This window comes from Neoarius graeffei, chromosome 8, assembly GCF_027579695.1.
Source record: "Neoarius graeffei isolate fNeoGra1 chromosome 8, fNeoGra1.pri, whole genome shotgun sequence".
In the NCBI taxonomy this organism is placed as follows: domain Eukaryota; kingdom Metazoa; phylum Chordata; class Actinopteri; order Siluriformes; family Ariidae; genus Neoarius; species Neoarius graeffei.
In genome coordinates, this window is record NC_083576.1 from 57,936,638 (window position 1) to 57,963,983 (window position 27,346).

At 40.4% G+C, this 27,346-nt stretch overlaps 1 protein-coding gene across 1 annotated transcript in view; it reads right to left on the reverse strand.

Moving 5' to 3' along the window:
* The window catches only part of LOC132890179 (gamma-aminobutyric acid receptor subunit alpha-2), a 120,556-nt gene that overhangs the window by 90,935 nt on the left and 2,275 nt on the right, over nucleotides 1-27,346 (reverse strand). Inside the window, exons 2-3 of the mRNA XM_060926968.1 lie at nucleotides 26,706-26,864; nucleotides 969-1,036 (exon numbers count right to left, since the gene is read on the reverse strand). Of these exons, the coding sequence (XP_060782951.1) occupies nucleotides 969-1,036; nucleotides 26,706-26,864 (227 nt within the window). The remainder of the gene's footprint in view (nucleotides 1-968; nucleotides 1,037-26,705; nucleotides 26,865-27,346) is intronic.

Sequence of the window (27,346 nt, forward strand, 5' to 3'; positions counted from 1 at the left end):
TTTGTCCAATAACCGTCTTGCATTTTGATATTGAAAAGCGCATAGCTCCCAAATGCCATTGAAGTCCACTGAGGCTGGGCTGCATCGCGCTGTCACGAGGGGGAAAAACTCACGCACACATTAGGCGAACTGGGGAAAGTTATAACGGAATGATTTCGCACTGTAGTTGGGTTGAGCACATATATTTCTATGATTCTGGATCTGAAATAGCAATGTTATAAGGTCGGCTATAACATAAGCCTAGCGCAATTCATCCTACACGATGTTCGTCATTTTTAGAGGAGGCTGAGCCTCCCACGTTGTCTTAGAGCAATCGCCCATGGTATGTATATGGTATCAGAAAACAATTTTATTTATAAGCAGTAGCCACATGTACCCATTGGGTACCTATGTTTTTTTTTTTTAAATAGAGTTGTTGTGCTGTCATGTTTCATGGGTAGTCACGGTGTAGTCATTGGTTACCTGACCTTTTTTTTTAAAAAAAAAAAAAATACAGATTAAAATATTATCATCCACCCATTTTTTTTTTAACCGATCAAGTTCTACACAACAGAAAACTGTTTCTTGGTGCAAGGGATACAGACTTCACCAAAAAAGGAAAAAAAGAAAAAAAAGATACAGAAAAGAAACAAACATAGAGAAGAGCATGGCATTGCTGACCAGACCTAACCAAATAGCAATCTATTTTTGGCTAAGCAGCACTATACACTACTGTGCTTTTTTTTGGCTCAGCACATGTTTTTTCCTCATAAATTTTGTTTGTTTCTTTCTATTTGGTTTTCAATACCAGAATGTGTTTTTAAATACAATGACACCATGAAACCATGAAATCTAGGTTATGAGATCATGAACATTCCGATCATAATGCCTCGATTTATCTATCAGTCCTCTTTCATGAGGTTATGCCCGGAAGATAAATGTGGCCATTTTATTTCTGGCTTTTTAAAGATTATGAACCGTGAACTCACCATATCAGTGTCTGAAACAGGCCCAAAACTGGTGACGTAGATATCAGTCTTCACTGTGGTGACCCGATCTGAAAAAAATGAATGAGGACAGATGAAAAGAATAATTTTATAATGCAATTTTTGTGAACTGTTAAAAAAATAATCACTAAGATATAAATTTTAACACGTCTGCATGTTGCTTCAGTGAATAGGGAAAATTCTACAGGCATATTTTTTTACCTTGAGTTTATTTTCTATATATCTATCCACGGCGGCACGGTGGTGTAGTGGTTAGCGCTGTCGCCTCACAGCAAGAAGGTTCTGGGTTTGAGCCCCGTGGCCGGCGAGGGCCTTTCTGTGCGGAGTTTGCATGTTGTCCACGTGGGTTTCCTCCGGGTGCTCCGGTTTCCCCCACAGTCCAAAGACATGCAGGTTAGGTTAACTGGTGACTCTAAATTGACCGTAGGTGTGAGTGTGAATGGTTGTCTGTGTCTATGTGTCAGCCCTGTGATGACCTGGTGACTTGTCCAGGGTGTACCCCGCCTTTTGCCCGTAGTCAGCTGGGATAGGCTCCAGCTTGCCTGCGACCCTGTAGAACAGGATAAAGTGGCTAGAGATAATGAGATGAGATAAGATATCTATCCACACTGTCTATATTCTCATGTGAAATGAAAAAGACGTCTTGGAGTACTTGTGCGTACACCTCAATGCTGTCTTTTCTGGTTTTTGAGTCTCTGCCACTGAAGGACTTTTTATCTGTCTTGCTTCTATTTTGGTGATTGTCATTAAATAGCTATTTCTCTTTCTTTTTTATGTCTGGCTTTCTGTGTCATTCTGTTCGCCCTTGCTCCTGTTTATGCCTGGCTGACTCAGAAAGCTCCTTGCTTGGCTTTTTGTTCTCTCGGTGGCAGCTGTTCAGACTTCGATGTGGATTGTTGAGTGTTGCTCATTAATACTAAACAACACGCTATCAAAAAGACCTCTGGCATCTTGATCAGGCTCAGAGTCCTCGGTCAAATTCAGGTCTACATTCTGTGTACACAGAAGATAATAGAAGTTATTCTATCCACATTCACTGGATATGAGCAATCGTGTGCTCTGTCTACTCTATTACTAGGATGTCAGCTCATATATTGTGAGTAGAGAAAAACAAAATGGCAGCACGCATCAGGTCAGATATATCACTTAGTTATCAATATTTAAAAGAAACAGAAATAGCTAAAAGAATATAATCCCCCCTCCCCGGATATCTCCTGTTCCAGACTCCAGCCCAGTCGGTGGCAGTAATGCACCTTTAAGCTGGTTGCCGACCGCCAAAAAAACCCCTAAAGAAGTAAAAAATGGCAGTGCGTGTTGGTGAACCAACCAAGGATGAAATAAAAACTCGATTCAAAAACAAACCCCCCAAAAATACAATAAAAAAGCGTCAAAATATGGAATGAAAGTATTTCATGGTAAGAACATATTTTTTTTATTTTTCAAGAATTATTACTGGATTTTTCACAAATTGCTACTGTCATTTCACCGGTTTGTTTACATTCTAAGCGGAAATGATTTTGACGGACGTTTCGTATAAAGTTTTTATTGATCGAATTTGCAAAAATAAAAATACTCTGTTTCTCAAAATCCAGTGAATGTGGATAGAATAAAACAGTTATTACACTCAATCTCGTCGTACTCGGTGCTACGTGCCTCGTCGGCTATCAGCTCATGTTTGACTCGATTTCGTGGAATAACTGTTAATTATTCACTGACTAGACGTGTGAAAGATGTACCACCTAAAAATGATGAATATCTAATGATGTAGTTTACCAGAGAATGCTACTGTAAGTTACTAATAAGAACGTTCAAACAAAAGGTTGACTTCTATGCAGAAATAATCTTTCAGTTTTCTTTGCAAGTCCATATGTGCACAAAAAGTATGAAAAAAAATTCAATAGTATTGTTTGAAACACATATACTTAAATCAAAAGCAGGTGCCCTGAAGGGATTGGAGATAATTTACTGTTTAAAATTGAGTCGTGCATTCAGAGCCCCAGGATAATGTTCTGGTTTATTAATAGATATGTACTGTAGGTTGGTTAATTCATCTCAGAGGGAGGAAAGAATGCTGCTTCCAAAGACCTAGCTTTGCCTTGGTGTCCCCCTTTGCCCTGAATTTCATGCGTTAAAGGAACAGTCCACCGTACTTCCATAATGAAATATGCTCTTATCTGAATTGAGACGAGCTGCTCCGTACCTCTCCGAGCTTTGCGCGACCTCCCAGTCAGTCAGACGCGCTGTCACTCCTGTTAGCAATGTAGCTAGGCTCAGTATGGCCAATAGTATTTTTTGGGGCTGTAGTTAGATGCGACCAAACTCTTCCGCGTTTTTCCTGTTTACATAGGTTTATATGACCAGTGATATGAAACAAGTTCAGTTACACAAATTGAAACGTAGCGATTTTCTATGCTATGGAAAGGCCGCACTATAATGACAGGCGTACTAACACCTTCTGCGCGCTTCGACAGCGCATTGATATCTGAGCTCCGTATCAATGCGCTGTCGAAGCGCGCAGAAGGTACGCCTGTCATTATAGTGCAGACTTTCCATAGCATAGAAAATCGCTACGTTTCAATTTGTGTAACTGAACTTGTTTCATATCACTGGTCATATAAACCTATGTAAACAGGAAAAACACAGAAGAGTTTGGTCGCATCTAACTACAGCCCCAAAAAATACCATTGGCCATGCTGAGCCTAGCTACATTGCTAACAAGAGTAACAGCGCGTCTGACTGACTGGGAGGTCGCGCAAAGCTCGGAGAGGTACGGAGCAGCTCGTCTCAATTCAGATAAGAGCATATTTCATTATGGAAGTACGGTGGACTGTTCCTTTAAAGTGCTTCAAAATACACAATTCCATCACAGTGCACTATTTGCAAGACTAACATTAACTCATACATTCAGAGAACCTCTCGCCTTCAAGTCTCTGCACTCTGTCCTTTTTTTAATGGAAAACATGATGAGAATGATTGCAGTGGTCACAGATGCAGACATTAAACAAGGAAGTAGGAAAGAAATTAAAACACCAGCCAATCTAATAAAAACACCTTTACACCTGTTTAATCATGCAAATATCCTGTCAGCCAATTATGTGGTAGAAGCTCAATCATACAAAATCATGCATATCCAAGTTCAGCATTTTAGTCAATGTTCACATCAAACATCAGAATGGGGAAAACAAACAAACAAACAAACAAACAAACAAACAAAACCTAACAACAACAACAACAACAACAACAACAACATGTGATCTCAGTGTCATAAAACATGGTTGTTGGTGCCAGATGGGCTAGTTTGAGTGTTTCAGAGCAATGTACAGTGGTGCTTGAAAGTTTGTGAACCCTTTAGAATTTTCTATATTTCTGCACAAATATGACCTAAAACATCATCAGATTTTCACACAAGTCCTAAAAGTAGATAAAGAGAACCCAGTTAAACAAATGAGACAAAAATATTATACTTGGTCATTTATTTATTGAGGAAAATGAGCCAATATTACATATCTGTGAGTGGCAAAAGTATGTGAACCTTTGCTTTCAGTATCTGGTGTGACCCCCTTGTGCAGCAATAACTGCAACTAAACGTTTCCGGTAACTGTTGATCAGTCCTGCACACTGGCTTGGAGGAATTTTAGCCTGTTCCTCCGTACAGATCAGCTTTAACTCTGGGATGTTGGTGGGTTTCCTCACATGAACTGCTCGCTTCAGGTCCTTCCACAACATTTCCATTGGATTAAGGTCAGGACTTTGACTTGGCCATTCCAAAACATGAACTTTATTCTTCTTTAACCATTCTTTGGTAGAACGACTTGTGTGCTTAGGGTTGTTGTCTTGCTGCATGAGCCACCTTCTCTTGAGATTCAGTTCATGGACAGATGTCCTGACATTTTCCTTTAGAATTTGCTGGTATAATTCAGAATTCATTGTTCCAGCAATGATGGCAAGCCGTCCTGGCCCAGATGCAGCAAAACAGGCCCAAATCATGATACTACCACCACCATGTTTCACAGATGGGATAAGGTTCTTATGCTGGAATGCAGTGTTTTCCTTTCTCCAGACATAATGCTTCCCATTGAAACCAAAAAAGTTCTATTTTGGTCTCATCCGTCCACAAAACATTTTTCCAATAGCCTTCTGGATTGTCCACATGATCTTTAGCAAACTACAGACGAGCAGCAATGTTCTTTTTGGAGAGCAGTGGCTTTCTCCTTGCAACCCTGCCATGCACACCGTTGTTGTTCAGTGTTCTCCTGATGGTGGACTCATGAACATTAGCCAATGTGAGAGAGGCCTTCAGTTGCTTAGAAGTTACTCTGGGGTCCTTTGTGACCTTGTCGACTATTACACGCCTTGCTCTTGGAGTGATCTTTGTTTGTCGACCACTCCTGGGGAGGGTAACAATGGTCTTGAATTTCTTCCATTTGTACACAATCTGTCTGACTGTGGATTGGTGAAGTCCAAACTCTTTAGAGATGTTTTTGTAACCTTTTCCAGCCTGATGAGCATCACAATGCTTTTTCTGAGGCCTCAGAAATCTCCTCAATATGTAATATTGGATCATTTTCCTCAATAAATAAATGACAAAGTATAATATTTTTGTCACACTTGTTTAACTGGGCTCTGTTTATCTACTTTCAGGACTTTGTGAAAATCTGATGATGTTTTAGGTCATATTTATGCAGAAATATAGAAAATTCTAAAGGGTTTGCAAACTTTCAAGCACCACTGTATGTTCCTCCACACACTGCAAAATTCTCAGAGTTAATTTCCCAGTGTTAGGCAAAAGTGTTAAAATATAGAGTTGAAATGATACTGTAAAAAGTTGATTTAACTGTGAAGGAGTCAATTGTGTCTTTAGGAAGTGTTAAATTAACATTGCAGAGATTGTGACAAAATAAACACCAGCATAGTGTTAAAATTGACTCTCTCAGAGAAACACTATAAAATTTGCTGTGCACCTCCCAGACAGTTATCACATGGGCTCACATTTCACTAGCCATGGGTTACTTGGGCATTTAAAGGCACATACCAGCTACTCAGGGCCAAATACTAGTGGCCCCACATGCTCATCAATGTGCATAACTATGTCTTGTCCTGCACCAAATGTGCCCATGCCAGGCTAGAACCTATGCCCAGATGAAAGCCTATGTTTGTCACTGAGCCCATGCCTGAGTCCAAGCCCATGTCCATGCTTCAGTCCAAGCCCATGTCCAAGTTCATACCCATGCTAACACCAGAGCCCATGTCAAGGTCAGAGCCCATGCCTGAGTCCAAGCCCATGTCAAGATCAGAGTCCATGCCTGAGTCCAAGCCCATGTCCATGCTTGAGTCCAAGCCCATGTCCAAGTTCATACCCATGCTAACACCAGAGCCCATATCAAGGTCAGAGTCCATGCCTGTGTCTAAGCCCATGTCCAAGTTCTTTCCCATGCTAATGCCAGAGCAGTGCTTTGAGGGAACTTCGTCCAGCTCCAGGTCCTCATTCCCGTGGCTGACCAAGGAGGTTTTTAGCTCCTGGAGGGAGCTAGTTGGGGAGGGGCATGGGGGGGGGGGGGGGGGGGTCTGTCACATCCATGCGAATTTGTGTTCTGAGCATGCAACACATGCCACAAGGACTAATTACCATGCACCTGTTCTGGATTAGAGCGCAATCACAGTGTGCGCTTATAAGGACTCTCACTACATGCAGACTTTGCGAAGTATACATGCAGTACCTTGCATCTCACATTGCTAAGCCTTGTATCTATGTCCCGCTTCTCTGGTTGTGACTTTGTTTTGTTTATTTGGAGTCTGCCTTTCGCCTTACCTCTGATACACTGCTTGCGCCTTGTATGACCCTTGCCTGCAGAATACACTCTGCTTTTGCTTTATGTTTTGAATCCGTATGCCTGCCTGTTTGTTAATAAACTCTTCCTGCATTTACATCTGTTCATCCGCCTCATTACATGACACTGCTGTGCATGAAAATCCCAGGAGATCAACAGTTTCTGGCACCAACACCCACAACATGGTCAGTCATTGACCAGTATCTGCATGATTTTTATGCATTGTGTTGCTGCCACATGATTGGATGATTAGATAACTGACTGTGCAGTTGCTTATTTGTCAGATGTCACCACAAAGACTTAAAAACTTTGAGGTTTATATGTTAAGTTACATGTAGGTATGTGAACATCAGGTCATCCAATCACTGCTCACCCAGTTCACTGCTGCTGGTCGGGTTTGGATCACACGCATTACCATGATTTAACTTAAAGGAACAGTCCACCGTATTTCCATAATGAAATATGCTCTTATCTGAATTGAGACGAGCTGCTCCGTACCTATCCGAGCTTTGCGCGACCTCCCAGTCAGTCAGACGCAGTCAGACGCGCTGTCACTCCTGTTAGCAATGTAGCTAGGCTCAGTATGGCCAACGGTATTTTTTGGGTCTGTAGTTAGATGCGACCAAACTCTTCCGCGTTTTTCCTGTTTACATAGGTTTATATGACCAGTGATATGAAACAAGTTCAGTTACACAAATTGAAATGTAACGATTTTCTATGCTATGGAAAGTCCGCACTATAATGACAGGCGTACTAACACCTTCTGCGCGCTTCGGCAGCGCATTGATACGGAGCTCAGATATCAATGCGCTGCCGAAGCGCGCAAAAGGTGTTAGTACGCCTGTCATTATAGTGCGGACTTTCCATAGCATAGAAAATCGCTACGTTTCAATTTGTGTAACTGAACTTGTTTCATATCACTGGTCATATAAACCTATGTAAACAGGAAAAACGCGGAAGAGTTTGGTCGCATCTAACTACAGCCCCAAAAAATACCGTTGGCCATACTGAGCCTAGCTACATTGCTAACAGGAGTGACAGCGCGTCTGACTGCGTCTGACTGACTGGGAGGTCGCGCAAAGCTCGGATAGGTACGGAGCAGCTCGTCTCAATTCAGATAAGAGCATATTTCATTATGGAAATACGGTGGACTGTTCCTTTAAGTCTAGTTTTAGAGCTGTATTTTAGAACCACTCAGAGTACAACCTGTATGGATAACATCATCCACAAAGTCCTCCATCATGTTGTCTTTCTTTCTTTTTTTTGTAAACAGATGTAGACGTGAATGAAGTTGCTGAAATTTTGGTTCATCCAAAAATTATTGAGGCATTATATGAAGAGAAGTTTTAATAGTGTCAAATCTCATTTTATTTGTTCAGTAATACATTTGTCTGTATCACTTGTTATGTTCAAGTAATTTGGAGCATTATCACAGTTTCTGAAGTTCATACAAATTGGATGTGTTGACAGAAGTTGCAGAAATCTGGCTGGAGTTTACCACTGAAATGGTTCAGTAAAGCATGATTGATATTACCTATATCATGCATTTATGTTTTTGTGGTAGTTTATGTTGTTTACATTTATGTTGATTTTCAGTCAAATTTATAAAAATGGTGAGAAGATGATTGGCAATTTTGACAAGGATCATCTATTCACTGGTGAAAAAAGTTTCATTCAAAAAGTCCAAGTAGTATGGAAGTTACAGTGTCTTGCAAAGGAATTCATCCCCCTTCATGCACCTACGGTCAGTTTAGCGCCACCAGTTAACCTAACCTGCATGTCTGTGGACTGTGGGGGAAACCGGAGCACCCCCACACAGACACGGGGAGAACATGCAAACTCCACACAGAAACATCCGCCAGCCACTGGGCTCAAACCCAGAACCATCTTGCTGTGAGGCGACAGTGCTAACCACTACATGACCGTGCCACCTAGTCATCATTAGTGATTAATTAATAAATTACTTGCCATAATTTCCAAGGACTTTAAATCTTCAAATTACCTGGTACCTCTTTTTATTTTATTGAGCTATGCCAAAAAGATTTAGAAGTTATAACATTTAGAAGGGTATCTTTCTACGAAATTGGTCACTCTCTCTGCTCATTTTCCTTTATTTTTTTATGTCGAACAATTGACCAAAATTAGCCTGATTTTTCAACATTCATCATGGCATAACCTTGTTCATATTTGTTCATGACTTTTTGACCTATTACATGCAACTACATTATTTGTTCTGGGACGGTTCAGCCTTGAGCTCACTCAGCTGAGGATCAGATTAACACACAATACAGTACCACAAAACACTCACTCACTTCTGACACAATCAAAATAGACATTCAATACCTTCTATATACTTGTAAATTGGTCTGGTGTTTCTGTAACATAGCAAAACATCAAATGGGTGTGTTTTTCAATGATTCCATTTCCAGCGTTGGTACGTTTTTAATGCTGGTAAACAGAAACAATTTGAACTATGTTATCTGTCTCCATCTAGATTATCTTCTGTCATATCCTCCACCTGCTACAGGTCACAGTTCTGGTGTATTCTTCAAGGTGGTGTATGTGACTGAATATGAAGCGGCAGGGTTGTGCTTGAAAAAGGCCACAGTCCAGGGAGCTTACTGTAGTACTGTAGCATGAGGATCTATCCAGATGGGATGTGTTTATATGGAGCCTTGTCTGCCGGGAAATCCTCTAGCCTGGAGTCTCTCTCTTATAGATGAGATGTGTTCACATATTCAGCAGCTTACACCACATGACAGCAATTTGACTCTGACAGGTTGACACTGGAGGTGCACAGTTTATTTTTTTCCAACTCCCATTTTTCTCTCCCTCTCTCTCTCTTGCAGCTTTCCCAACATCTGTTTTTTCCCCCTCTTGTTTAGAAACAACAATGAAACTCCGTTACTGTAACACTACCTGTTATTTCATTTGACATAACCAAGACAAAAGACAGCCGTATGTAGTTTTTCAGCCCTGGCTGTCTTTGAAGTCTTGCACATCTCTCATGCTGTGATATAAAGTGCACTACTGTATATGCATGTACACATACATATACTGGGAAACATTTCTGTCTACAATTGAGCACTCAGCAGGTTTGGCATTTACAACAATGTAAACCACATTTCAACAACAAAGAGGTTTATCGTGCGTCTCTTCTTTCATCCAAGATCACTGGAGTGTAGACGAGGCTATACTTTCACCTTCAACACAGTCAATGATCTCTTGAGGACAAAATAATAATCAAGAGATCTGTTTATGCTGCACCTGGATGTGCCTTTTATTAGGGCATTAAATCCTCAATATAATAGCAATAAACCTGTTCCTTCAGACAGTGAGAAATAGCCTCTGGCTGATCATTAAATGAGCTAAAGTTAATCAGACTCAACCTTATGATAACAATAGCAGGATGTCTGGTTCAATGAGGATGGAGCAATATTTACAGTAGTGGCTGGGATGACGGTCAGGAAAGAATACTAGATCTCGCCGCACAACGGGTCTTTGAAATGATAGTGAGGGAAACCAAGCAGCAATAAAAAAAGAAGCTAACATTATTAATTTTACATTTTTGTATTCAGTTTTCATCTCACCAGTGTTGACTGTTGCCAGCTAATTCATACCAGCTATGGATTCAAAGTACTTTTCCCAGAGAATTTCAGCTGATTGAGACAATGACATTACACATTTAAAATCTGAATTATTGGAGACACTAATGCCTTGTGGAATTGTTGCTCCATTTCCATGCACAGCTTATTGGTGTGTGTGTGTGTGTGTGTGTGTGTGTGTGTGTGTGTGTGTGTGTGTGTGTGTGTGTGTGTGTGTCAGAGCAAGAGAGAGAGAGAGAGAGAAAAAAGTCTTCATGTGGCACACATCTAGGTCATTCTGTTACACTATAATGGCATGTTATTATATGCTGTATATAATATTAGCTTGATATTAGCTCTTGGTGGACTTGTGAAATGCACTCCAACATACAATCACGATATGATTTATTTTCAAGCATTGCGTTGAGTTCAGTTTCACAAAAAGCAATAATTGATTCTGCTAAGGCTTTGGGATCTGTCTTCAACACAACCCCATATTGATCAACCAGTCAATACAAAGCTCTTTAGCAGTCTTGGGAGAGGTTTCATCCATTCAAAAGCACAGCAAATAGTAGATAATGATCCTGCACGTTATTTCTTATGTGGTCAGAAATCAAATGTCACATTGAAATACAGACTCAAAGAACCATGGTTATATTATATATGTTTAGAAATTTATCTTTAAAAGATTTATGAAGCAGCAAATTCACCCACCAAACCTCCTCCTCCCTCTCCTTTAGCCTTTGCAGGGTCTGAAGGAGATGGGTGGTGGCATAGTAAATTCCTATACACTTCCTCCTGAATGCATTCCATGGTAGAAATTCTGGCTAATGAATGATTTCATAAAACTCATGAAACATTTGGTTTTGTTCAGTGCTTCCACACTCAGATGACCTATGACCGGGTGAAGTAAACTAATCTCTGAATAAGTTATTGATTTTCTCTATATGCTGACAGATATACGATATACTATGCCACCGTCAAAGTAAGACTCAGCCTTGAATGGTGTTAACATTCACTTGAGTTCAGTTGGGATCTCTATATTTGAATACAGTATATCAATGTACAATGTTCATTCCATACTTGTTGATGCTCATCGGCTCACTGATATTGGACAGCTGAAAATTGGCAAAAGACTTGCCAACATTTTTCCATTCTTCAACATTCCAATTTTGATGAGTGTTTGTCCATGGCAGCCTCAGGTTCCTGTTCTTGACTGACTGGAGAGGAACCCAATGTGCTGTTGTATCAGATATGCCTCAAAGTTCAATGTGTTGTGTGTTCTGAAATGCTTTTCTGGTTACCATGGACATAAAGAGTGGTTATTTGAGTTACTATATACTTCCTGTCAGTTTGAACCAGTCTGGACATTCTCATCAACAAGGTGTTTCCACCTGCAGAATTGTTACTCACTGGTGTTTTTATTGTTGTTGTTGTTGTCGTCGTCATCATTGTTCTTTGCCCCCACACCATTCTGAGTAAATCCTAAAATCCCAGCTGATTAGCAGTTTCTGAAATACTCAAACCAGCCTGTCTAGCACCAACAACCATGCCACAGTCAAAGTCAATGAGATCACATTTTGGTCACTGAACGTCATCGAGATCACATTGTTAATATGAACATTAAACGAAGTCCATCATGTGTATTGGCGTGATTTTTTTTTCACATGATGCTGCTGCCTCATGATTGGCTGATTTTTCTTATTAAAGAGGCTGACATGCATTCATACAGTGGTGCTTGAAAGTTTGTGAACCCTTTAGAATTTTCTCTATTTCTGCATAAATATGACCTAAAACATCATCAGATTTTCACACAAGTCCTAAAAGTAGATAAAGAGAACCCAGTTAAACAAATGAGACAAAAAATATTCTACTTGGTCATTTATTTATTGAGGAAAATGATCCAATATTACATATCTGTGAGTGGCAAAAGTATGTGAACCTCTAGGATTAGCAGTAAATTTAAAGGTGAAATTAGAGTCAGGTGTTTTCAATCAATGGGATGACAATCAGGTGTGAGTGGGCACCCTGTTTTATTTAAAGAACAGGGATCTATCAAAGTCTGATCTTCACAACACGTTTGTGGAAGTATATCATGGCACGAACAAAGGAGATTTCTGAGGACCTCAGAAAAAGCGTTGTTGATGCTCATCAGGCTGGAAAAGGTTACAAAACCATCTCTAAAGAGTTTGGACTCCACAAATCTACAGTCAGACAGATTGTGTACAAATGGAGGAAATACAAGACCATTGTTACCCTCCCCAGGAGTGGTCGACCAGCAAAGATCACTCCAAGAGCAAGGCGTGTAATAGTTGGCGAGGTCACAAAAGACCCCAGGGTAACTTCTAAGCAACTGAAGGCCTCTCTCACATTGACTAATGTTAAGGTTCATGAGTCCACCATCAGGAGAACACTGAACAACAATGGTGTGCATGGCAGGGTTGCAAGGGGAAAGCCACTGCTCTCCAAAAAGAACATTGCTGCTCGTCTGCAGTTTGCAAAAGATCACGTGGACAAGCCAGAAGGTTATTGGAAAAATGTTTTGTGGACGGATGAGACCGAAATAGAACTTTTTGGTTTAAATGAGAAGCGTTATGTTTGGAGAAAGGAAAGCACTGCATTCTAGCATCAGAACCTTATCCCATCTGTGAAACATGGTGGTGGCAGGATCATGGTTTGGGCCTGTTTTACTGCATCTGGGCCAGGACGGCTTGCCATCATTGATGGAACAATGAATTCTGAATTATACCAGCGAATTCTAAAGGAAACTGTCATGACATCTGTCCATGAAGTGAATCTCAAGAGAAGGTGGATCATGCAGCAAGACAACAACCCTAAGCACACAAGTCGTTCTACCAAAGAATGGTTAAAGAGGGATAAAGTTAATGTTTTGGAATGGCCAAGTCGAAGTCCTGACCTTAATCCAATGGAAATGTTGTGGGAGGACCTGAAGTGAGCAGTTCATGTGAGGAAACCCACCAACATCCCAGAGTTTAAGCTGTTCTGTACAGAGGAATGGGCTAAAATTCCTCCAAGCCGGTGTGCAGGACTGATCAACAGTTACTGGAAATGTTTAGTTGCAGTTATTGCTGCACAAGGGGGTCACACCAGATACTGAAAGCAAAGGTTCACATACTTTTGCTAGTCCCAGATATGTAATATTGGATCATTTTCCTCAATAAATAAATGACCAAGTATAATATTTTTGTCTCATTTCTTTAACTGGGTTCTCTTTATCAACTTTTAGGACTTGTGTGAAAATCTGATGATGTTTTAGGTCATATTTATGCAGAAATATAGAAAATTCTAAAGGGTTCACAAACTTTCAAGCACCACTGTACATCAATTAAATTTATTTTTAATTTTTTATTTTTTACATGTGATCTCAGGATAATGTGCTGCACAACCCTGAGACAGGAGACTCCCAGATCAAGATTTAGTCTTTATAATGTTATATAATTGCATTATATTGTTATTATTATAATAGCAATACCAATATATAATAGCAATACCAAAAGCAATATTAAAGGACAAATGCAGGCTGAGTTCTAATCCTAATTTATGCTCGTTGTCATGGTTACATTCTGACACACTCGTACAAGGAACTAAATCTGGATACGGTCTAATATTCTGACTGACAGCTCAGTGGGAGCAAAAAAATGGTTGTGCATACCCTAGAATCAGAATCGAGTAAACCGACTGAGGCAGTCTGAATCAAATTTCTATTTAATCAGTCATTGTGAGGAATCTTCTTAATAATCTGTTAAATAGAAGAATAATCTTGTAAACCTTTGTTCTTGTACAAACAATCAGTACAGATGACACAAAATGTCAGCATGGAAATGAAGTTCATTACGAATTGTAAATTATTGAAAAATAATTGTGAGGTAGATAGGTATCAGAGTAATAACTAGCAGCAAATGAGGGATTTGATGTTTGCCAGACTTCCAGAAAACACACTTAAAAAAAAAACAGAAGATGCAGCTACATTATAAGAACAAAACTTTTAATATCTCATCTCATCTCATTATCTCTAGCCGCTTTATCCTGTTCTACAGGGTCGCAGGCAAGCTGGAGCCTATCCCAGCTGACTACGGGCGAAAGGCGGGGTACACCCTGGACAAGTCACCAGGTCATCACAGGGCTGACACAGACAACCATTCACACCCACATTCACACCTACGGTCAATTTAGAGTCACCAGTTAACCTAACCTGCATGTCTTTGGACTGTGGGGGAAACCGGAGCACCCAGAGGAAACCCACGCAGACACGGGGAGAACATGCAAACTCCACACAGAAAGGCCCTCGTCGGCCACGGGGCTCGAACCCAGACCTTCTTGCTGTGAGGCGACAGCGCTAACCACTACACCACCGTGCCGCCCAACTTTTAAAATAAAAACTGTTATTTAATTTTTCCTCGAGAATATATTTCAGTACTGATAAATTATAGCTACTTTTTAAAATAACAATGGTTTTAATATATTTAACTACAATCTGCAGAAATTGTTTTAATTTTGGAAAGTAATTAAAAGAGGGGGATTGGAATTCACCTGGCAGGCAGGTGAGGGCTCCAATAAATCAAGCACAAACTTCTAATAATGTATCCATCCATTCATCATCTGTAGCCGCTTATCCTGTACAGGGTCGCAGGCAAGCTGGAGCCTATCCCAGCTGACTATGGGCGAGAGGCAGGGTACACCCTGGACAAGTCGCCAGGTCATCACAGGACCTCTAATAATATATTTCCATGTCAAAACAATGACAGGAGATTTTTATCGCTGTTCACACATGAAAAAAATCACATCATCATGTAACAGTGAAGCCATGATACTAAACAGGAAATGTAAAATTTATTGGCAATTCTTTAAAATGATCCTCACAGAAGACACAGTGGATGCTGATCATCCAGGAAAGCTTTAATCAGCCCTCATACTGTTTATATAAGATGAAAAGAGGGTAATTATTTTGGCAGGAACAAACTGCCTGCAGCTCATGTACCTCCTGTCTGACAACTGGGTTATATTAATAACATGATATGTGCATTAATTTAGTACAATATGAAATAGAATAAATTAAGAAGATTAACTTTGATTACAATAAAATATGAGGCCTTGATTGAACCAGTATGTTCATGACCAATTTAAACCATTTCACTCAGTGGGGTTATGATAAGAATTTATTTGTGATTAGGCATTCCCAATGCTAATATAGTTTCAGTATTCTTAAGCCTACTTTACTATTCTATTACTATTTATACCGTTAATATTTGGCCTACATTTTGCACCTACATTTATAATTTTTGTACGATTAATGTCTTTCACAAACAGTACCAGTCAAAAGTTTGGACACCCCTACTCATTCATAGGTTTTTCTGTATTTTGACTATTTTCTACATTGTAGAGCAATAATGAAGACATCAAAACTATTAAATAACATCTGGAACATATATGGAATAGTTAAAAAAATTGTTGTTAAAAAAAACCCCAAAACGTTTCATATTTTAGATTCTTCAAAGTAGCCATTGTTTACCTTGATGACGCTTTGTACGCTATTGGCATTATCTTAACCAGCTTCATGAGGTAGTCACCTGGAATGCTTTTCAATTAACAGGTGCCTCGTCAAAAGTTAATGAATGGAATTTCTTGCCTACTTAATGTGTTTGAGGTCAAACAGTCAATAGTAAATGATAAATATACAGTAAATAGCCCTATTCCACAACTGTAGCAATCCATATTATGTCAAGAACCGCTCAACTAAGTAAAGAGAAAACATCCATCATTACTTTAAGACATGAATTGACTTAATTAATAAAAACAGAGAAAAACCATTGAATTAGAAGGTGTGTCCAAACTTTTGACTGGTACTGTACGACAATACAATATCTATATTGTGATAAATTATGTTACAATATGTTTTTCAAAGATATCATAGGATTTTATGGGTGGGTGACATGAAAAAAAAATTTCAAGATTCTCGAAGACATTTATAAAACTTGAATTATGATATATAGGTTTTCTAGCAAATAAGAGTTCATATAGGTCCACTTATTTGATTGGTCAAATGGCGTTCCAAGAGTGCATATATTTCTTATAGCTGCACTGGGACAGTTCATTTTATGTATCATTCCACTTGTCTAACACAACTATGGTAGTTGTTAGTAACATCATCAAAGGACAGAGAAAATTATACTTTTCAAGAATATAACTTTTAGTTTAAAATATGAAAGCTCTCCAGCTGAAGATGTAAAAGAAGAAAGGACACCAATTTCACGGGAAGCACCTTTAACAGGAATGTACAATCAATGTGAGCTAGCTAGCCAGCAAATCGATGTGCTATAACATGAGTGTGGCTTCTTTGGGTTGTGTTTCTGCTAGCTGAGCAAAAAGAAACAAATAAATTAAATTATCGATTAAATGTTTAATATTAATAAAAAGCATAATAAATTATTTTTTCTTAAAAAAAAATTTCACACCAAAAAATTGGTGAAAAAACAATTTTACATTAATAAAAACATTTAAAAATGAATTAAAAACATATCACGATAAAGACAAATCAGAAAAAAATATATTGTGATATAATTTATCATAATATCAATGTTACATCGCCATATTATCAGGGTGCAGGCACTTACGGATGCAAGCGCAGGGGAGAGTGAGTATGTTGCAAGCTGTCAACAAATCCAAATCAGGAAGCCAGTGTCATAGTCAGGGATGGGCAAGGGTTGGTCAATTAGCGAACAGGATATCAGAGGGCAGGTGAGAAAACGGAGTCAGAAAATAAACATAAACAGAGTCTAAACACAAGCAGTCAGACAGAAAGTCAAAAGGTTCGGTAAGGTCAGGTACTGGGACACAGAATGATACTTCGCAATGTGCATTTGTGACTGGTGAGTTTACAGTGGTGCTTGAAAGTTTGTGAACCCTTTAGAATTGTCTATATTTCTGCATAAATATGACCTAAATCATCATCAGATTTTCACACAAGTCCTAAAAGTAGATAAAGAGGAACCCAGTTAAACAAATGAGAAAAAATATTATACTTGGTCATTTATTTATTGAGGAAAATGATCCAATATTACATACCTGTGACTGGCAAAAGTATGTGAACCTCTAGGATTAGCAGTTCATTTGAAGGTGAAATTAGAGTCAGGTGTTTTCAATCAATGGGATGACAATCAGGTGTGAGTGGGCACCCTGTTTTATTTAAAGAACAGGGATCTATCAAAGTCTGATCTTCACAACACATGTTTGTGGAAGTGTATCATGGCACGAACAAAAGAGATTTCTGAGGACCTCAGAAAAAGCGTTGTTGATGCTCATCAGGCTGGAAAAGGTTACAAAACCATCTCTAAAGAGTTTGGACTCCACCAATCCACAGTCAGACAGATTGTGTACAAATGGAGGAAATTCAAGACCATTGTTACCCTCCCAAGGAGTGGTCGACCAACAAAGATCACTCCAAGAACAAGGCGTGAAACAGTCGGTGAGGTCACAACGGAACCCAGGGTAACTTCTAAGCAACGGAAGGCCTCTCTCATATTGGCTAATGTTAATGTTCATGAGTCCACCATCAGGAGAACATTGAACAACAAATGGTGTGCATGGCAGGGTTGCAAGGAGAAAGCCACTGCTCTCAAAAAAAAAAAAAAACATTGCTGCTCATGTGTAGTTTGCTAAAGATCATGTGGACAAGCCAGAAGGTTATTGGAAAAATGTTTCATGGATGGATGAGACCAAAATAGAACTTTTTGGATTAAATGAGAAGCGTTATGTTTGGAGAAAGGAAAACACTGCATTCCAGCATAAGAACCTTATCCCATCTGTGAAACATGGTGGTGGTAGTATCATGGTTTGGGCCTGTTTTGCTGCATCTGGGCCAGGACGGCTTGCCATCATTGCTGGAACAATGAGTTCTGAATTATACCAGCGAATTCTAAAGGAAAATGTCAGGACATCTGTCCATGAACTGAATCTCAAGAGAAGGTGGGTCATGCAGCAAGACAACAACCCTAAACACACAAGTCGTTCTACCAAAGAATGGTTAAAGAAGAATAATAAAGTTAATGTTTTGGAATGGCCAAGTCAAAGTCCTGACCTTAATCTAATCGAAATTTTGTGGAAGGACCCGAAGCGAGCAGTTCATGTGAGGAAACCCACCAACATCCCAGAGTTGAAGCTGTTCTGTACAGAGGAATGGGCTAAAATTCCTCCAAGCTGGTGTGCAGGACTGATCAACAGTTACCGGAAATGTTTAGTTGCAGTTATTGCTGCACAAGGGGGTCACACCAGATACTGAAAGCAAAGGTTCACATTCTTTTGCCAGTCACAGATATGTAATATTGGCTCATTTTCCTTAATAAATAAATGACCAAGTATAATCTTTTTGTTTAACTGGGTTCTCTTTATCTACTTGTTGGACTTGTGTGAAAATCTGATGATGTTTTAGGTCATATTTATGCAGAAATATAGACAATTCTAAAGGGTTCACAAACTTTCAAGCACCACTGTATATAGGGAAGTGATTGTAGACTAACGAGAGACAAGTGTACTTGTTAATATTCTGGAGATGAGGGGGCACTGTGGTGTTTGGGAATTGTAGTCTGGAGTGGCCATGTTTGGAGACTACTCTGAACTCAGGTTTTCAGCATTGTTACTGACAGAACCCCCTGAGTTGCTCCCTCTGGGAGCACATTCCTTTCTGGGTCGACCTCTTTCTTGGCGCTGGCTTGTCTGGATGCTACTTGTGGAATTTTTGTGTGAGGAGTGGGTTCAAGATGTCCCTGGAGCTAACCCAGCTGTGCTCCCCCAGGCCGTACCCCTCCCAGTCAACTAGGTACTCAAGCTGCCCTTGTTTGCATTGAAAGCTGAGTATTTTATTAACTTGGTATATGGGATCACCTTCTAGATCTAGGGAGGGAGGTTCTTGGGTGGGTGTGTTTATGACTAGAGGACCTTGAATGGCGGGCTTTAAGCATGACACATGAAAAGTGTTAGCCATTTTGCAATGAGGTGGGGGTTCACCTTGTATGGAACTATATATCTGGGAGGAGCTTGAGGGATTTGGAGAATTGATCTATGACCACTAGGATGACTGTGTCGTGTAAGTACAACCACAGTCCGTCTAGAAACTACAAATCCCATCAACCCACTTCCGCGTTGACCTACGTCACGCCTGGGCGGGATCATCTACGTCACTTCCTCCATGACTCCATAAGGGATCCGGAAATCCACCATACTTCCTCTTTGGCTTCTGTAACCACACGGGAACAGACATAAAAAGAGGCACTCTCTCATCGGACCGTCCGAAACCACGACTTCTTTCTTGCAAGAAGAAAGATTCAGCGTGTTTTTCTTTCTGTTTACCATTGGCCATGGTAGAAATCCAGAATCGCGCGATTTTGACTCAGACTGAGTTACAACCGGTTTTTCATTTATTCATTATAAGTACGTACGGACTGCAGCCCAAGCAGTTAATTAAAGTTAGAAGCAACCGGCTCCTTCTAACAAAGCGCTGTGCACATTGTTTGATCAGAGACTTTCTTCCCATGAACTACAAAGCGTCGGATCAATAATTCTCTGCCTTCTACAGAAGTCTTCACGAGCTCCTGTAAAATTCAGCATCTTCGTAGCTTCTCTGTATTCCTACACAGAGGCAAGGTACTGGAGCAGATTTGGCATTTTGGGCAAAAAGACTAGTCTTAGGAATTAGTTTTATTTACGTAGTGTGAATTTAAACTCAGGAACTGTTTAAGTGTCCACACTGATTTTGTGTTTCCATCATTGTTATATTTTTGATCTCTCAATTGTTTAATAGATAGGTTTTGCATGCTCCCTTTTCCTTTCTAACACTTTACTTTCATTATTTACACATATTTTGACCTCATCAAGATTTCAGTGAATTTGGTAATGTTATAAGCTAGTGGGTTAGCTGCTACGGCTAATTCTTTTGTCTCATTAGCATCCAGGGCTAATTGTATTGTCTCCAGGGACCATAAGGCCTCACCACGTGGTCTCACACACACACACAAAACACATCTTATTTAGCATCCCACGCTAGCCTTTTGTTTAGGCCATAGGCCTCACAACACACCTTAGCTAGCAAACCAAAGCTAACTCTTTTGTTCTACAAAGAAACACGTGGTAACCCTTCCCCCCTCCGTTCTTTATCACGAGGTCCTTTGTCTCAACTTTAGATAACATTCCAAGCCCTGATTCAATTCAAACTTTATAGCGCATTCTCCCGTGCCCACATTCAAACCCACATATATCATGGATGACCATTTGAATGTATTTCAATTGCTAATATTTAATTTTTTTATCTCACACACACACACACACACACACACACACACACACACACACACACACACACACACACACTCCTATGGACACACACATCTCACTGTTTGCTGCTGACTATTTGAAGATTTCAACTGCTATTATTCATTTTTATCTTTGTTATAATAAATTCAATTAATTGTTAAACTGTGTCTGTGTTGTTTCCATATTCTTTGAAGTCATTCAATCTCAAAGAATTCCAAGGTGCATATGAGTTATGTAATACGGTAAGTGATCATAATTTGGAATATACCATAATTTAGCTGTTTGATAATTTATTATTAAGCACAAAAATTAAAGGTATTATTTAATGAGACTGATTTAATGATTTAATGAGACTGATTTAATGAGATTGATCACTTAAGCCCAATTGCACCTACAGTTGCCTTGGGATCGGGGTAAGTCGGTGAGAAAGTCTATTGCAATATGTGACCAGGGTTGTTGGGGCACTGGGAGTGGACAGAGCTTTCCGGCCAGTGAAGCTCATGGTACCTTTGCTTGGGCACAGGCAGAGCAGGAAGAGACGAAATGATTAACATCTGAGGTCATGTTGTCCCACCAATACTTATTTTTGAGTAGTTGGTATGTATGGTGACTGCTGGGGTGTCTTGTGGCTGGAGAGGAGTGACCCCAAGTGACGAGTTTACCTCGAAATCGTGGCAGCACATACGTGAGTCCAGGAGCACAGTTCTCAGGTGGATTGGTAGGTTGAGATTGTCTTATCTCCTTATCTATGTCCCAAGAGTACAAAACAATCAGGTGGTAATATGGGAGTGGGTTCTGGAGCGTGGTTTGAGGTGGTGTGGATTCTGGAGAGGGTGTCAGCTTTAGTGTTTCTAGAACCAGGGTGGTAGGAGATCATGAATCTAAATCATGTGAAGAACAGGGCCCATCTGGCTTGGTGAGGGTTCAGGCATTTGGCTGTCTTCAAATACTCTAGATTCTTGTGGTCTGTAAGGATGGTAAATGGGTGTGTAGTGCCCCCTAACCAGCACCTCCATTCATCTAATGCCAGTTTAATGGCTAGGAGTTCTCGGTTCCCAATGTCATAATTCTGTTCTGTTGGGGTGAGTTTCTTAGAATAGAAAGTGATGGGCTGCAATTTCACGTTATCCCCTAATCACTGTGAAAGGACCCCTCCTATTTCTGTCTCTGAAGCATCAACCTCTACGACAAATGGCTTAGTAGAGTCTGGATGCTGAAGGATTGGGGCCGTTGTGAAGGTAGACTTGAGCTGGTTGAAGGCTTCCTCAGATGCTGAGTTCCACTGGAGGTGGTGTGGTCCCTTCTTTAGCAGGGTTGTGAGCAGAGCAGCGATCATGCTGAACTCACGAATGAAGCAACGCTAAAACTTTGCAAACCCCAGGAAACATTGTAGCCCCTTCACTGTGGTGAGAGTTGGTCAAGATGTGACTGCTGAGACCTTACTCTGGTCCATGCTTACATCCTCTGAGCTGATGATGTACCCCAGGAAGGATATCTGGTGGATGTGGAACTTGCATTTCTCAGCTTTGACATACAGATGGTTCTTTAATAACGGGGGAGTACTGACCTTACATGTTCATGATGAGGATCTTCATCAGGGGAGTAGATCAGGATGTCGTTTATATAGGCAATTACAGACCTCCCCAGCATTTCTCTGAGAACATCATTAATGAGGCACTGGAAAACACTTGGTGTGCAAGAAAGACCATAAGACATGACCAAATATTCAAAGTGCCCAGATGTGGTACTAAATGCTGTCTTCCATTTATCATCCTCTCGAATCCTGACCAAGTTGTATGCACTTCGGAGATCCAGCTTAGAGAAAATCTTGGCCGATCTCAGCTGTTCAAATGCTGATGGGACCAAGGGAAGTGGGTATTTTACTGTGATTTGATTCAATCCTCAATAGTCTATGCAGGGGCGAAGACCTCCTCCTTTCTTCCCCATGAAAAAGAAGCCGGCTGAAGCTGGAGATGTTGATGGCCTAATGTACCCCTGTTTCAAGGCTTTCTGGACATACTCTTCAATACGGCAGTATGGCAGCTTGTTCAGTGATGGACAAAGGGTATATATGGCTGTGAGGAGTTGTACCTTGGAGGAGGTCAATGGCACAATCATAGAATCGGTACGGAGGCAAGCCACTAGCTTAACCCTTGCTGAACACTTCTTTGAGGCCCAGGTAACATGAAGGAACATTGTCTAAAGAGTCAGGCAATGGGCTCCACAGAGGTGGAAGATATCATGAGCTGGGGGCGTTTCAGGCAGTTCTGGAAGCAAGATGGGGCCCACTGAAGGATTTCTTTGTGTTGCCATGAGATAAGAGGGTCATGAAGCTGGAGCCACGGGAACCCCAAAATGAGATCATGATGGGCAGCATGGGTAACCAACAAGGAATTGAGCTCAGAATGAAGTGTTCCTACCTGAATTTCAAGGAGTGACGTGTGCATGGTTACAAACCCGTCACCAATGGGGCTCCCATCTATGGCCTTTAGGTTGACTGGTCTTTGGAGGTCTTCTGTGGACAAGTGGCATTTCTGGACGATCACGCTACTGATGAAATTCCCCTCTGACCCTGAGTCTGTGAAGGCAGAGAGAACATGGGTCGAGTCTGGCAGTTTTAACAGAACAGGCATCTTTAGAAAATGTGACTTATGAACTACTTCATGGCTCACCAGGCTAGGCTGACTTGTTCTTGATGGACCTGACCCTCTCTTTGGGTTAGGTGGGTGAACTGGGCATTTTGCTATCAGATGGCCAGACTCACCACAGTAGAAATATAGCCCTTCTCTGCATCTCCTATCTCTCTCCAAACATTGTAGGCGAGCATGAGAGACCTCCATGGGAGTCAGGGAAGGCAAAGTAGTAGAAGGGGCTGGAGGAGACTGTAATGAAGGTCAGTTCTTTAGGAAGTGGTCCAGGTGAATAGCAAGATCAATCAGGGAGTCTAGGGAGAGATGTTTGTCATGGCATGCCAGTTTGGCAGGTACTTCAGGACGTAGGCCTTGACAAAAGGTGGCCTTCAGCACGGGCTTGTTCCAGCCACTGCTAGCGGCTAGCGTATGAAATTCCAAAGCATATTCTGCTACTCTCCTATCTCTCTGTCTGATGGTTAATAAACTCTCGCCAACTTCAACTCCTTCAGGCTGGTGATCGAAAACACGCTTGAACAGTTCTATGAATCTGGCATAAGAGGTGGCGTGTTCGCCCCCATGCTCTCAAACAGCACTAGTGCACTGCAAAGCCTTGCCTGAGAGGAGCTTGATCAGTTGGGCAATCTTCTGTTTTTCTGTGGCTTCTGCGAGAGCGGTAAAATGCAAGGAACATTGGAGCAGAAATCCCTTGTAGTCAGACACTTCCCCTGTATACTTCGAGTTGTGGAACCATCTGGGCTGAACCAGCAGAGGATGAGGGGCATGTCAGGATGGCCTGCGATACAACAGCAATGAGTTGCAACATTCTGGTGTTAAGATCACTAATCATCTACTGGTGCTCTCCTAACAATCATCCCTGAGTGTTAAGCACAATTTGCTTTACTTCCTTTGCTGCATCCATAGCTGGTGAAGTATCCTGTCAGGGTGTAGGCACTTACAGATGCAAGCACAGGGGAGAGCGAGTGCATCGCAAACTGTCAACAAATCCAAATCAGGAAGCCGATGTTATCGTCAGGGACAGGCAAGGGCTGGTCGATCAGCGAATGGGATATCAGAGGGCAGGTGAGAAAACAGAATCAGGAAATAAATGTAAACAAAGTCTAAACGCAAGCAGTCAGGCAGGAATTCAGAAGGCTCAGTAAGATCAGGTATTGGGACACAGAACGATACTTTGCGATGCGTGTTTGTGGCTGCTGAGTTTATATAGGGGAGTGATTGCAGACTGATGAGAGACAAATGTACTTGTTAATATTCTGGAGATGAGGGGCACTGTGGTGTTTGGGAATTGTAGTCCGGAGCAGCCATGTTTGGAGGCTGCTCCGAACTCAAGTTTTCAGCACTGTTACTGACACATTTAACCCAGCCAAAGTGGATAACATCAAGTTTTAAATATTTACAAAATAAGTGGAAGCAGCTGATTACAAAATGTTAACATTTTTATGTTTTTTTCATAATAAAAAATTACATATTGTTTCAAATATAAAAAATAAAACAAATCAATTTTCATTTTTTGGAACTTTTAATGCAAAACTACTGTATTGCAGGCAGTTTGTGCACAAACCTATTTAACATGATACATATTGTGCATCACAGAAATTTTATTTTTGTCATACTGCTCAACCATACACTGGATGTGAGGCAGGAACAACCCCCCCCCCAGTGGAATATTAGTCCATCACTGGACACCAAGCACACACACAATGTAGTGTAGCCAATACACCTAAAGGTATGGGGGGGAAACTGTGAGGAGGCAATGCTCCTTGTTGCATCACCATGCTGCACAATGGGAGGCAACTGTAGGATAGGATAGTGTATATTACTGCTAACTATGATTGGATTCCAAGTGAATTCACTAATCAAGTCATGACTAATGGCCACTACTCATTAGCTCCAGCTTCATTAAGACATGGCAGGCAGACAGCTTGAATGCAGATAACGCAACATCCCAGCATACTGTCACATTCTGGCACCCAGATGAGCAAAAACAATCAAGTAAACATTGAAATTATTTGTGAAGGGAAATCAATAGTATAATAGAATTTTACATGATCAATTCTGTCATTTAATCATTCTGTTATCGCAAGTCCTTTTGACTGCTAAAATCTCCCTTTGTTCCCTAGTGATAGATGATGCACGTACTACCAAATGCACATGATTTAGACAAGCAGTGGATTACATAAAGTCACTGAAGAATGGTACTTGAGTAACCAAAGCAGTCATTCAACATGACACTGTCTCAGAATGTGACAAAAATTGTTACATCATACACAATGTGCAGTGGCACCATGCCATATCCAAATGCCAAATTTAATTACCCACAATTTGACAAACCGGCGGCATATTAGAGCAATGGGGGTAGCTGAAACAAAAACATTATTTCACAGTTTCACATTTATATCTGTAGCAAATACTCTGGAGTCTGCTTTGTTAGTACGATCCTAGTTGCTATGCACCCTAATCAAGACCGAAAAGGAATTGATAAAGAATGCTGCTTCAATAGAGTTCACCACATGAAAATGTGTGGGCTTGTCTACAAAAATCTCCCTTGTAGAGGACTGTAGAAGATTTTACAGGGTTTTAGGTGGTAAATTGATTTTGGTGTTTATTTAGGCCTGATTCTTTGCCAGTTTTTACTCCTCAGGTCTTTATTTGACCTAAACTGTTATGAAAACAACTGGAAAGATGGATTATGAATATGCGCTCGAGGCTTACCTCTTTCTGAAAAGGAGCGAAACGTTGGTGCTCTGCACTAAAATCTGCTGTATGGAAACTCAGTCTGAGTATTTTTTTTTTTTAGAAAGCTTCAATAAAGACCTATCAGTTACCTGTTTGCCTGTTTATGTATCATTACTGAATACAAGCAGCAGAAAGACAACCATAGAATCTGTCAGTTGTCGCTGTTTGTGGGATATCGGCTAGCTCTGGGATGTCATCGTCTACATAAAACAATCTTTGAAGTAAATATTTGTGTGTTGAGCCAGACAGGATAGAGCTTATACACCACACATAATCGTGACTCCTTGGTAACTGTGCTTTATGAAGTGGATTTTTATAGTTTTCAACTTTGTCTGTGGGAATGTGCAGGAGCGGTCGGGTGTGTTCATTATGTTGAGGAAACACTTGACGAAGCATTGGGCATCTAAGATGAAAGGGGCCATAAATTATTCACAGGCTTTAAAAACTGAGGAAAATAAGTGTTTGTCAATTTAATTAAAAGCCAGTTTCAAAGCACTGAACGCCTAAACAGCAAAAGGTTTAAAAATTTCTGTGACATTTGAACTCAAAAAGTCAGCATTTCGACATGCCACATAATTAATAAATGTTAAATCTCACCTCCTAGTCCAGGCCTGAGCCGGTTATCATAGCCATCCAGGAGTCTGTCCAAGATGCGTGTGAAGAGGGTGATATTGTTTTTGAAGGCATCTGTCGAGGTGTCTGCACTTACTGACCTACATGATAAAAACAAATAAGTGAATATATACATGATAACTGCTTGAAATGAATGAAATTAAAATCAGATATGCACCTCATCCTTAAAGAATACTGATTGGAGTAATAGTTGGCTGGATAGAGGTACCGGTAATTTAATATCCTGTTTTGTTTTCCTACATTAAGGATGGAGATCATGGACACTAAGGATTTCTTAAGAGTTTGTTGCTATTAATAACATTCTCATAATCTCATCTCATTATCTCTAGCCGCTTTATTCTCATTAATAATTATTTTAACCACATTCACTGGATATGAACAATCGTGCGCTCTGATTGGCTACTCTACAACTATCAGCTTGTATACCGTGAGTAGAGAAAAACAAAATGGTGGCACGTGTTGCTAAACCAAGGATGAAATAAAAACTCTACTCGAAAACAAAACCCCCAAAATTGTTATCAAGTATTTAAAAGAAACAGAAATAGCTAAAAGAATATAGTCCCCCCCCCATATCTCCTGTTCCACACTCCAATCCAGTCAGTGGC